The following is a 13,227-nucleotide window of genomic DNA, read 5'->3' on the forward strand; positions in this document are numbered from 1 at the left end:
CTCTTTACATCCTCGTGCTCCTTTGCAACAGCCTTTTTGTTCTTCATTTATAATTTTGTTCTGTGTTGTATGTGTCACTAGTTTCTGTTTAATGACTGAAGTTAATATTTTGTATATTGTTGGTAGGCATGTTGTGGGGCGATATTTAGCTGGGTTCGCTGTGTCTGCCTGATCTTTAGGTTTCAGATAAGTTATTCCATGTGTAAGTGTATCAGGGAATGTGTATGGGTCTGCAATGTAACTGTTAAATAATTTATATATAGAAACAAAGATGAGGTGACTTACCGAACAAAAGCGCTGGCAGGTCGATAGACACACAAACAAACACAAACATACACACAAAATTCAAGCTTTCGCAACAAACTGTTGCCTCATCAGGAAAGAGGGAAGGAGAGGTGAAGACGAAAGGAAGTGGGTTTTAAGGGAGAGGGTAAGGAGTCATTCCAATCCCGGGAGCGGAAAGACTTACCTTAGGGGGAAAAAAGGACAGGTATACACTCGCACACACGCACATATCCATCCACACATACAGACACAAGCAGACAGATGTGATGTCTGCTATTTTTCCCACGTGGAATGTTTCCTTCCATTATATTGTTAAATAATTTAGTTAGATGTGAATGTGTTGAGGTGAACTTCTTTAACCAGAAATTTGCTATTTTATCATTTCCAGTGGCTTTCCAATTGTGAGTAGAATTAATTGCTTGGGTGACTTCATGTTGCAAAATTGTCACTTCAGGCATCTGTGGTATCATCTTGTATGTGTCTGTTTCTGCTTGTATCCACCGTGCATGCCTGTTATGTTGTACCGGGTTTGACCATATGTTGCTCCAGAAGTGTTCCATGTCTGTTATGTTTGGTGGATTGTTTATTTCAATGTGTGTGTTATCTATTGTCTGGTAAAATTTCTTTTGGTTTGTGTTGAATGTTTGGTTTTGTTTCCTTCTATTTTCACTTTTTTTGTATCTTCTGAGTCGTTTGGCGAATGCTTGTAATTTCTGCTTCTTTTCGTCTAATTGCTCTGTCGCTTCTTGTTGTGAGATTTTACCTAACCTTTTTCGTTTTTTTTCCGAGATTTCATCTCTTATAAATTGTGTTAGCTGTCCGATGTCTTTTCTCAGTTTTTCTATTTTGATCTGTAGCCTGTGTTGCCATGCTGGTTTTGTGGGTTTCTTGTGTGTGTTGGTTGGTTCTGATCTCTGCCTAGTGTGTATATTTAGTGTAGTGAGTGCTCCTATATATACCAGTAGTTGTAACTCTTCCATAATTGTGTTTTCATTTATTTTGTTGTGTATGATTGTGTTGATAGTTTTTATTGTTGTTTCGACTTGTGGGTTATTTGGTGGTCTATGCAAGAATGGTCTAATGTCTGTATTTGTGTCTTTGTATTCTATATATGTTAGCTGAAATTTTTCTTCTATATCTAATATCTGTGTCACTTTGTGTTCTATTTGTGCTTGTTCTGGTGGCTGTCTTAATATTTCGTTTTCCTCTGATTGTTTAATTGATGCGTGTTGTCCTTTGTTTGTTTGCTCTGGGATGTTTGAGTCCATTACTGTATTTTCTTCTTCTTCTGATTGCACATTATTTTGTTCCAGTATTTGTTGTACTTGTTGTTTGATGTTATCTAATTCTGACTGGGGTATCCTGTTATTTTTTATTATTACACGGATCTGATCAGCTAGTCGTTGTTCTGTTAAAAATTTTAATTCTGGGTATCTGGTAATAAATGTTGTGTATACTTGTGATCTGTATCCAGTTGTGTTGGTTCCTAGGTTTGTTGCTTATTATTATTATTATTATTATTATTATTATTCATACAAGTAATATTTTCTCAGTGCTTTTATTATTTCCACAGGCTCTGAAAGATAATTTGTCCATCTCATGATACACAAATGTCACATCAGCTGAGAGTACAAAATGCAAACAACGGATGTTTACTAGACTCAATAAAGTTTGGAAAATGTTCTGGATATTGCCTCAGGAGAACAGAGTCACATTTTTTTGCCAGAATGAGGAACAGAACACCAAATCAAAATACTATATTATAAATTACAGGATGAATAACATGCATCTGACATAGCCGTTTACACAAAAATACAGACTTTCAGGGATTCTGATAACAAAATAACATTCTTAATCACCCACTCTAAAGACTTATACCTATTGTAAAAATACTGAATAATAAGCGACTTCAATTAAGCACAGTGACAACACACACACACACACACACACACACACACACACACACACACACACACACACACACACACAGAGCACAACACTTAACAGTAAAAGTATACATTCTACAAAATGCGCGGATACGAGGAAAAATAGCAACTGATATACAGGTCGCATGTGACTTCCAGCTTTCTATAAACATTGATATGTATGTTGATTAGAAACAGTAGGTAAGGGACTTCCGACCACTGCCCAAAAAAACGGGAAATCGTGGGTTTTCATAACAAATGTATTAGGTTTGATGATAATTGACTAAAAATTTGGAGAAATTATGGAAAAATCGGGAGGGAGGAGAAATTGTGGAAAATCAAATGTCTCTTGCCTAAAACGGGAAAGTTAGCAGGTATGCTAGTGTCATTAAGGGACCAACAGTGTCTAAAAGTTGGAAGTGAAGAGATTCAATAGTTGTACACATGCTTCTGTCCAATTCTGATTCCTTTTCTGTAGAATTTAAGAATGAATATATTTTGTTTCCCAGATAAAACATAACTGCAGCATACTCCTCTTTGATTAGTACATGTATTTCCATAACTAATCCAAGTTTGGGCTACTACATATATTTCCATAACTACACCAAGTTTGGGTGATAGGGACAGCAGTTACATGTGTGTACCAGTCATATCACACAACACTTGGCAAGTGAAAAACACCAAACTACAAAAACTGTTGCATCACTGAATTTTAAAGTTATGATACACATCCCTTCTTAAAACTTGTGTTATAATTAACTATCTGAAGAAAACAGGGAATGTGTATCAACCAACAACAAATAAATACTGTCATGATGAGGATGAGGAAAGAAAACTAACTGTGACTCACTGGACTCATGGAGAACAGCTTATCTGTACATAAGTGAACAATGGAAAATCCAGGGTGGGATAATGACAGTATTGTGAATATTATATTGTGGGCCGCAATCTATCATTTTCATAATACTGTCATTATTTGTACATAAAATACATTCATGAATAAAGATAGCCACAGTGACAAAGAGATGGTTCTCATATCCGTATGGCAATAGTTAGACATCTCAAGTGATTGGGATGTCGTGTGACCTTGCACTGGGCATTGGAATGGCAGTCAAATGTAGAATGAGCAAGATGCAATATCAGTGTCTTTGATTGCAGCCAAACTGTGGATGCCCAGCACATGTTGCAATGTGATGTCTTTTTGAATACATTCTTTTACAATGATATTAGAGAAGGAAAGTTGCTACTCATCATACAGCAGAGATGCTGAGTCACGATAGGCACAGCAAAAATATTCACACAATTATAGCTTTCTGCCATTAAGGTCTTTGTCAGCAATAGACACACATACAAACATGTTTACACACACTCACGCAAACGCAACTTGCACACACGTCTACAGTCTCTTTCCATTGTTTGATTCTTTTACAATGAGATGCATATGCTTAATTAGGCTTCTAACAAATTACAATCTATTTTCGATAAGCACACTCATAATGTATTCAGCCTACCATCAACTGCCACCATTACTAGCATTTCTGGATAGTGAAGTTCTGTTGAGTTGAGACATACTACTGTGCTATCCTACTACTGTGTACATCTACAAAGTAACTGCTGATAATAATTTAACACAGTAGCATTCCTCTCCAAAAGCTGATCGCTCACATGCCTTTTATTTAGAAATGTCATAGTAAGAAACACAAAAAACCATTCTAAATCACAAGACACTGTAATTAAGACATTGTATTTCAAGCAATGCTGCCTCTTATAATAAAACAGCAGAACATACTCATACATTTACCAGAACAATGATTCTAAATTTACACGAATTTATTTAAGAAAATAACTGTTTTTTAACTGTTCACGGCAGATGAACAAAATTGACTTTACACATAAATTTCCATTATATTTTTCAATTCAATTTTGGAAGGAATGTAAGGGTTTAACATTCCATCAACAATTAGGTCACCAGAGGCAGGGCATAATCTTGGAGAGGGCAAGAAAATACTACACTTCCTTTCAAAGGAAAATGGCATCATTCCCAGTGCCCAAATCTCTCAAGGCTCAAGGGTTCGGATCCATCAGCATCCTACGTTGGCAAAAATCAACCTTCCATTGTAAAATATTTTTTATGTCATATTATAAATGTAAGAACATCTCCCCAGCACCAGCATAACCACTCTCTCTCTCTTCCTTTCCATTTCAGTATTAAAAGTCGTACAGGTCAATCCATACAATTCTATTTCATGTTTAATCTTGAATACGCAACACTTTCTTGTCTATGCACTATAACTACTGTGAAATGGACTCAAAAAATACACTCTCTTTAAATGCTGTTGGAAATCCTACCAAAACATTTTCACAACTAACTTTCACAGAATCAGCTGTGAAACATCATTATAATTTAGCAGGTCCGCCAACAACATTCAAAGATAAGGCACTTCCAATTCCATCACAAGGTGATTTTAAATGAAAATGAGTGTACAGAAAATATTTTGCATTCAGGAGTACACACAACATAAAACATTTCTATTTGTATACAGTTCTTCTGGAAGAATCATGAAACTGAAGAAATGAAATGACATTAAAGATGTACATTTCCCTTGCTGATGTTCGGAAGAAAAGAATTACCATTACTCTTCTTCTTCTTCTGTTAGTCCGTAAAATAGCCAACTTACATGGGAACTCTCATGTGACTTGATGTGACATTATTTCTTGGTCAAAGAATATTGGCCTTCTGAGGTTCAGCTCTGAAAACTGGAGGGCCAAATAATGAAAATTTCCTTGGAATGTTAGAGCTCTTGTGTCACTAGGATCCAGTTCTTGCAATATACATTAGCAAGGTCAGAGACTGACAAGATCTGGAAAGTGTTTACAAATACATTATCTCTCAAGTGATACTCAGAATAAATTTATTTCTTAGTTGTGCCCATCATATCAGGGGTGCCATCTTGGAAATGAGAGAAAATTAGAAGTATTATTCAATTACTGTCACTGCAACTCCTGACTCAAATCATATTGACCACACAACATTTATCCTGCATCATACTTACTTCATGAATGAAGTTAGGTTTTTGGAATTTGTAGATTGTCATTAAAAAATTAGGGTTACTACGGACATTCAATTCCATCAACACTTGTGAAACAGTCAATTCCATGCAGTGAATGCTGCGAACAAATTTGTGATAAGTGGAGTAATATTAGATGGTCTTATAAAGGAGCTCAGACACTTTTTTTTTTCATTGAAATCATCTTGCAAAATTTTCTGTGTGGTTGTCATAGGCTTAAGTCAAGTACATGCAGCCAAGAGCTGTTATGAAGCAGATCCTTTTTTTGGAGTGATGCAACTTCTTTACAACCTTTTCAGTAGCAGTACATCTGTTCTGAAACAGAGTTGGAAGTTCTTTGTATTCTATGTCTGATACCTGTTGGAATGCTTTAGGTTGACACTGTAGTACCAACAGCAGCTCATCTGGATAATATAGCTATTGCTGTTGAAACTCTAAGTTAAATTTGTCAGCTGAAACATGCTCTGTGGTATGGGGTGTTCTGGATTCTTTGTTATCATTCAGATGTTTAACCATGGCATCAGTTTAGCTAAAGGTTGCTGGTACCAATTGACTACAGAAACATATTACTATAAACTCCAAACACAACCAATGACTTTGTGGTAAGATGCTCTGAGACCTTATTATATCTTTGCAAAAATTGAGATGCCATTCTCCCTGATCTAAAGTTGTTGCCAATGCAGGTAATACCAATGCCGAATTTCCAGAGCTACGCACTAGAAAGAGAAAATCATTTCATACTGAGGCCAGGAATGAAGCGAAGATGTGAATTCAGAAAATTTATTCAAGATAAATGTATTTCAAACCTTTCAGGACAATCTAGCGTCTAACTTGAAAACCTGATTAGAAACAGAGCAAATATTAGACGAAACATTTGGGTTTTATGAAAAATACTTAAAGATGACTGACAATCATCGGTCATTGAGGCATGCAAGTTATTTATCACAGAATACATATTTAGAAGAAGAAATTAAATATCTGAAAAAACTCATACTTCAAACTTTGAATACATTATTTTGGAACCATCAGAACTATTGAATGAGATGCACGAGCTTAAAATTCTATGATTGTTTCCAAATGTATATGCATGTATGCACACTTTTTATGCTCTTCTAGTGACTGTGGCTGAAGCAGAAAGGTCTTTCAGCACTCTGACTCATGTTAAAGGTTGTCTCATATCAATTACACATGAACATCTCACAGATTTGGGATCCTCGGAAACTGAATATAATTTGACAAGTCAACTAGACTCTGATGCTATGACTCAAACATTTCTTGAGCGAAATGCTTGCAATGTACCACTGACAGTGTTATAGGCAAGTAGGTTACAATATGTTCCAAGCTGTGTGTATGACTCATGGTGGCCTATATGCAAGTGGGCTGACGTCTATTCACTGAAATATGTGGACACACCATGGAGTGAATGAGGGAGGATCACTCCTTATCATAGTGTTACTGGCACCAGACCTCTTGTCAATGTAGAATTTGTTATAATACTTAGCCTTTTGTTTTAATGTGAAGTGCAAGTAAATGAAAGCAAATTAAATAATAAAATGAAATGGAGTATACTCATATTTACTTACATTTTACATTAGTTCATTATTGAGTAGCACCTGAAGCCTAACCTGTGAATTTGTAAGCCATATCAGCTTTCAGCCACGCCACTACAACTGTCTGCTCTCTTACTTAAGACAACTTATCTTTTCCCCTATGCCCATATGCTTAAAATTTTGGTCCAAAATGCACCCTTCCCCACATGTATGGATGTTAAAGTTCGCCATCTGGGAGGGTCCAGATACTCCCAAAGCCTATGTACGGCACCCCACATTTCTCTTTTCATTTTCACTGTCTCCTCTCTCTTTTCCTCCTACTCCTTCTATCTTCATGCATCTCTCTTGGTTTTTTTTTTTTTTTTTTTTTTTTTTTTTTTTTTTTTTTTTTTTTTTTTTTTTTTTTACTGCCCCTGTCTCTCACTGACCATCTATGTGTCTTATGTGTCTCCTCTCCCTCTGGCTGCCACTGCTACTGTCTCCATCCATCTCTCTCTCTCTCTCTCTCTCTCTCTCTCTCTCTCTCTCTCTCTCTCTTTTTCACTGACTTCACTGATAGTTTCTCTCTGCTACTATCACTGTCTCCACTTTCTTCTCACCTACTGGCACTAACTTTTCTCTCTCCCACTGTCACTGTCTCTTTGCCATTCTCTTCCAGCACAAGAAAGCATGAACACATTTGAATGCTGAAACTTTTGGTGAGGAAGACAGAATGAGAATTGAGGCAGCTGGTTCCCCACTTAAGTGTCAGGTTCTTTTCAGGAGGAATATACGAGGTCTGCTCAAGAAAGTTCCAGAAGACTCATAATTTCATGCCAATGTGTGTTGGAGTAAAGTGCAATTGGCATCCCTGCACACACCTGCATTTTGTGTGTCTGTTAGTCATTGTTCAGTGTTGTATTGACAAGAACGCTGTGTCGCACGATTTCGAGATGGCAGAGTTACAGGAGAAAAGTATTGCATTTTGCATGAAACTCAAGGAAACCTTTACAGAAACACACCAAACGGTGCAGGAAGTGCTTAAGCCGTACTCGGTGTTACAAATGGTTCACAAGGTTTAAAAATGGCTGGACAGCAGTTAAAGACGATCCTTGTTCAGGATGGTCTTAGACATCTGCCAACGATGTCAGAAATGTCAACAAAACTGTGCATGCCAATCGAAGAGTGACTGTCTGAGAAATTAAAGAAGAATGCAACATTTCAGTTGGATCTTGTTATGAAATACTGACAACAGCATCTTGGAATCCATCGTATTGCCAACAAGTTTAAGCCACGGCTCATGAGTCAAGGCCAGGGAGATCTTCACCTCGCAATCTGTGAAGAGATTTTGGTTTGCGTGAATGAGAATGAGATATTCCTTAAGAGAATCACAACTGCTGATGAGACGTGGATCTACGGTTATGATGCTGAGACCAAGTTTTAGTCTTCACAATGGGTCAAGAAATCTTCTGCAAGACCAAAAAAAGTCGTCAGGTCAGGTCAAATGTCAAAGCTATGCTGATAGTTTTCTTTGACTTTGAAGGATTATTTCATCATGGATTCATACTATAGGACAAAGTGTTAATCGATGGTACTATGCCTGTTGCAATGCCTGCAAGAAAATGTGAGAAGGAAAGGGCCTGAAACGTGGCAAGACAATTCATGACTCTCTCATCACAGCAATGCACCTGTACATTCAACCCTATTGGTGCGTGATTATTGCACAAAAAAGGAAATCACTGGGCTGCCTCATCCTCTGTACTCCCCAGACCTGGCTCCTGTAGACTTTTTCTTAATTCCACAGTTGAAAACCCTTTTGAAAGGATGAAGATTTGTAACGATAGATGAGGTAAAAAAAAACTGGCAGATAGCACTTTGCGTGATCCAGCAAGAGGTGTACCAAGACTGCTTCCAGAAATAGAAACAGCCTTGGAAGCAATGTATCAATTGGGGAGGAGAGTCTTTTGGAGGAGACCAAGCACAATAAGTATACGGTAAGCATAGAAAAATTTTGTGGACAAAGTTCTGGAAGTTTTTGAACAGACCTCATATTCACCCTTTTATGCTGTGGCAGGAGGATTTTTCCACTATTGCCCCTCTTTTCCTTGCTACAGCAGTGAATGCAACTTACATAAAACCAATTCTACAGGTCAGTAAAGTTATGACAGTTTATTTTTACACTTTGACACACTTATATACATTGATATATGTTACAAACAACAAATATGTGCACATAATATAAGGTGGATACAAAATCATTTGCTTTGCATTTTTATCAGTACTTTGCTCATTGATCACAATTCATTGAAAAGCCCATTTTACTATTTGTACCATAAACAAGTGAGAAAGTTATCAGAAACATTTTACTGAATTTGCAGTCTTTCCAGTTTTACATAATTTTTGACAGTCATTTTACTTTCCTTTTATGCATGTTAAGACCCTTTTTAGCCCACTTTTTGTTACCACTTTGGACACATTTGTGCAGGTGTGAAGTGCCCATTATACAGAGACAGTGCATCATAAAGTTTAATTGGTGACAAGTGCTGATTAAAAGCATAGTTTGGTGACCTCAGAATCCTTGTGATGACCTTAGAACCCTTGCCATGTGTCCACAATGTCTGTTAAAACATTTTACCTTCAGACCGTATATTACTTGCATATTTTACTGCATAAGTATGATGAAACTGGAACCTCCAGATCTTGGTAGCACATAATGATACCGAAAAATGTTTTCAAGTTTCCAGGGAATGTCATCTCAAGAACACAATGCAATATTTTTTGACGATCTGCCATGAACAGAAAACACAGAACTGGCCATCCTCATAACTGATACTTTCATACCCAAAAATCATGGTTTTCTTGGGAATCACCCACTAACAAACAGTGATTTTATAAGCCACCTGAGGTTCATTCTACACCACACCTAATGTAAAAGAGCTCAATTTGCATGGGCTGGAAAAACTGTGTTGTTTAAAATTTGACCTAGAACTGTAGAATAGTTACAGTACGCCATATCTCCCAATAGGTATACAAATGGTCACTAGGCCGAGGGCTATCCAAAACGGTTGACTCTTTACCTCTGTGATCAATAGAATCTGAGATATGACCACCTGAAAAATCAATTTTTTGAGTGCGGCTTTTTGGAACATATTGGCACTGTGTACTGTTGTGAACGGACCAATTGCATTAGTGAAGATATGTTCAGTATTTAATAAGAAATTACATTTATTCTATATTTCATCCCAGTGTGCATTTTTTGTTTATCTCCAATTTTGCCAGAATTGTATTACATTTAAATCATGTCAAACCTTCTCTAAAATAACAATAAAATTGGGCTGCTGTATTTGGAGATGGGGCCCAATCACACATCTGGGCCTGCCCCCAGTTCTGGCTCTCAGTGGCCCTGCTGGTGGTCATAAGCTGCTGTGCATTGCTATATTGACTTGTTGATATTTTTATAGTGAATCCCAACAATTTGGTAGCACTTGTATGTGATAAAAATATTGAAATTAATGATATCAATATAATAGAAGGAAACATTCCACGTGGGAAAAATTATATATAAAAACAAAGATGAGGTGACTTACCGAACGAAAGCGCTGGCAGGTCGATAGACACACAAACAAACACAAACATACACACAAAATTCAAGCTTTCGCAACAAACTGTTGCCTCATCAGGAAAGAGGGAAGGAGAGGGGAAGGCGAAAGGAAGTGGGTTTTAAGGGAGAGGGTAAGGAGTCATTCCAATCCCGGGAGCGGAAAGACTTACCTTTGGGGGAAAAAAGGACAGGTATACACTCGCACACACGCACATATCCATCCACACATACAGACACAAGCAGACATCACATCCGCTCCCGGGATTGGAATGACTCCTTACCCTCTCCCTTAAAACCCACTTCCTTTCGCCTTCCCCTTTCCTTCCCTCTTTCCTGATGAGGCAACAGTTTGTTGCGAAAGCTTGAATTTTGTGTGTATGTTTGTGTTTGTTTGTGTGTCTATCGACCTGCCAGCGCTTTCGTTCGGTAAGTCACCTCATCTTTGTTTTTATATATAATAAAAATATTGAACATACACAAACACATGCATGAGGTTTCCACTGGGGAAAATATTTGTTTTTCAACTAAGAGACAGTAAAATTTAGCGTACACAGTTGTAACCAGTGGTTCTGGAAGGGTTAGTAATAATGCACAAATTTATCCCCACCACCCCACCAGAAATGCATTCTTACAACAGTAGTAAGACTAAGTTTTTGCATTACATTTTATACTGAGTGTGCATTACAGTTTAAATTTTAGACACGGGTTTAGGCAGAAGTCAGATGAAATGCCAGTTAAAATATAATTGTAATTTGTGGAGTTTCCTTCAGTATATTGCTTATTAAACCTCAAGAGCACAATTTTGCCCAATTTTCCTCTACTTTGCTCACTGTATGGCATAGTACACAGAGATTAGCTTGAGTGCAGGAATACTGTCAACTGATGTTTGAAGCTTATAGAAAGATCTTTTGGGCTTAGGAGTCACAGTATATGTTGGTACAACTGATCACTGGGTACGAGAACAATGAGACCACAGGAGTCAGCAAATCCTGATTGCTGAAAGACACTGCTGAGGCAAGTGGAGGAGGAACTGCTGAATGGGGATATTTACACAGGATGAAATGGGTCTCCTGAAATGACTGCCATCATGTCTTGTTGGCAGGCAATATAGGAACCCACAACCCAAACATGTGCATCTAGTTTTGTTCTTGTAGCCCATAAGCAACCTGTGTCTTCAGTCAGACAGTGCACAAAACCATCACCCCTAAATTGAGTCATACTGTTTGGAGTAATATTCCACATGTCTGGAGTGGGCCTTAAATCTAACTCCAAGGAAACTCCATGAACTGTGGTAAAAGTTAAAGGGTAATGGACCACAGCAGTGTGTTTATGGTATCTAATGAAACCCATGTCACACTGCATTGCTGCTAGCATCAGGGAGAAAGGGAGTGTTACTTGCTACTTAGTATGTTTGTCCAATTCAGGTCCTAATGAGTGTACAATGACATTTTCATTAAAGCTTATTTTTTGATCAAAGAAATAAAGAAAAATGTGCAGCAGCATAGATACAGATTAATAAATCTGCACTAAATGAGTGTTAATTTTAGTTAAATCTTAAAATGAAATATCTTACTACTTCTCCTTCAAGCATTTGTTCCCAGTTCCGTAAAAGTTCTTCTTTTGTTTTCTTTTTCATTGCTTCATAATGATGGCGAGCAGCAAGCCTCAACTCCGCATCTGGTTTTTTATGTGGCCTTGTGAAGAAGTCTACCAAAGACTTCACTGCAGCAGGGTTATACACAATGTCAAGAGACTGTGACTGGATATGTAACCTAAAATCACATATATATATATTGTAGAAGGAAAATTCACAATTAAACTACAGATGTGACATAACAATAACAATAATAATAATAATAATAATAATGCAAAAGGCCATGAGGTTATGAATCCTGCTCCCTCCAAACATGAAATAATGCACATAGTCCTTTCAAGTCATGAGTTAAGTTTAAACTGGAAAAAAATACCATCTACTTCACGTGCATACAAGACGATCATGAAGGAACTGACGGAAGACGATGTGTCTATTTGAACAATGCACCCCAATTCAGTGTAATTAATTGAATTCCTGGAAAATGACATCACTATTTTTCAGAAGGTGTCCCCTGAGTCACAGCATAAGAAAAACCAGAAACCTGTAAATGGTACATATCACACAAAATTTCAAAGAACATAGATCAAAATTGCAGTTTTACATTACTCAATATAAGGAGTATTCGGAAAGTAAGTTCCGATCGGCCACAAAATAGAAACCACTGTGAAAATTAAAAATGTTTTATTTGCAACAGTTACTTATGTACATCGTTGCCTATCAGAAATTTATCAGAGCATTGTACCAGCTTTCCAATGCCCTCATCACAGAAGGCAGTCACCATTGCTTTCTGCCAATTCTCTACGCTAGTCCACAGCTCACTGTCTGTGCCAAAATATTGTCTTCATAGCCAGCGGTTCATGTTAGCAGACATGGAATTCAGAGGGAGCCATTTACAGGTTGTATTTTGGGTGATCAAACATTTCCCATTAAAAATGCTGAAGGAGCATCTTCACTGACCATGCAGAATGCAGCTGAGAGTTGTCTTGAAGAAGGAAATGCACGACAGTTATGTTATGTGGGCTGCACAGCTTCAGGTGAAATTTCTCACCAGGCATTGGTTGGAGACACTATTTTCTAGGCGTCTTTACATGCTCACTGGGCACTCAGAACTGAAAAGAGCGATGTGATGTGTTTGATGGGTATAACAGAGGCACTGCCCAACACATCATCTTGGAGTTTCACAGTGGTTTCCATTGCACAACCAATCGGAACTTACTTTTTGAAC

The 13,227-nt window shown here is 37.5% G+C and overlaps 1 protein-coding gene across 1 annotated transcript in view; it reads right to left on the reverse strand.

Annotated features, from left to right (window-relative positions):
* The window catches only part of LOC124605329 (vacuolar protein sorting-associated protein 13D), a 552,708-nt gene that overhangs the window by 486,862 nt on the left and 52,619 nt on the right, over nucleotides 1-13,227 (reverse strand). Inside the window, exon 9 of the mRNA XM_047136935.1 lies at nucleotides 11,982-12,180. Within this exon, the coding sequence (XP_046992891.1) occupies nucleotides 11,982-12,180 (199 nt within the window). The remainder of the gene's footprint in view (nucleotides 1-11,981; nucleotides 12,181-13,227) is intronic.

The sequence above is a fragment of the Schistocerca americana genome, chromosome 3 (genome assembly GCF_021461395.2).
Source record: "Schistocerca americana isolate TAMUIC-IGC-003095 chromosome 3, iqSchAmer2.1, whole genome shotgun sequence".
Classification (NCBI taxonomy): Eukaryota; Metazoa; Arthropoda; class Insecta; order Orthoptera; family Acrididae; genus Schistocerca; species Schistocerca americana.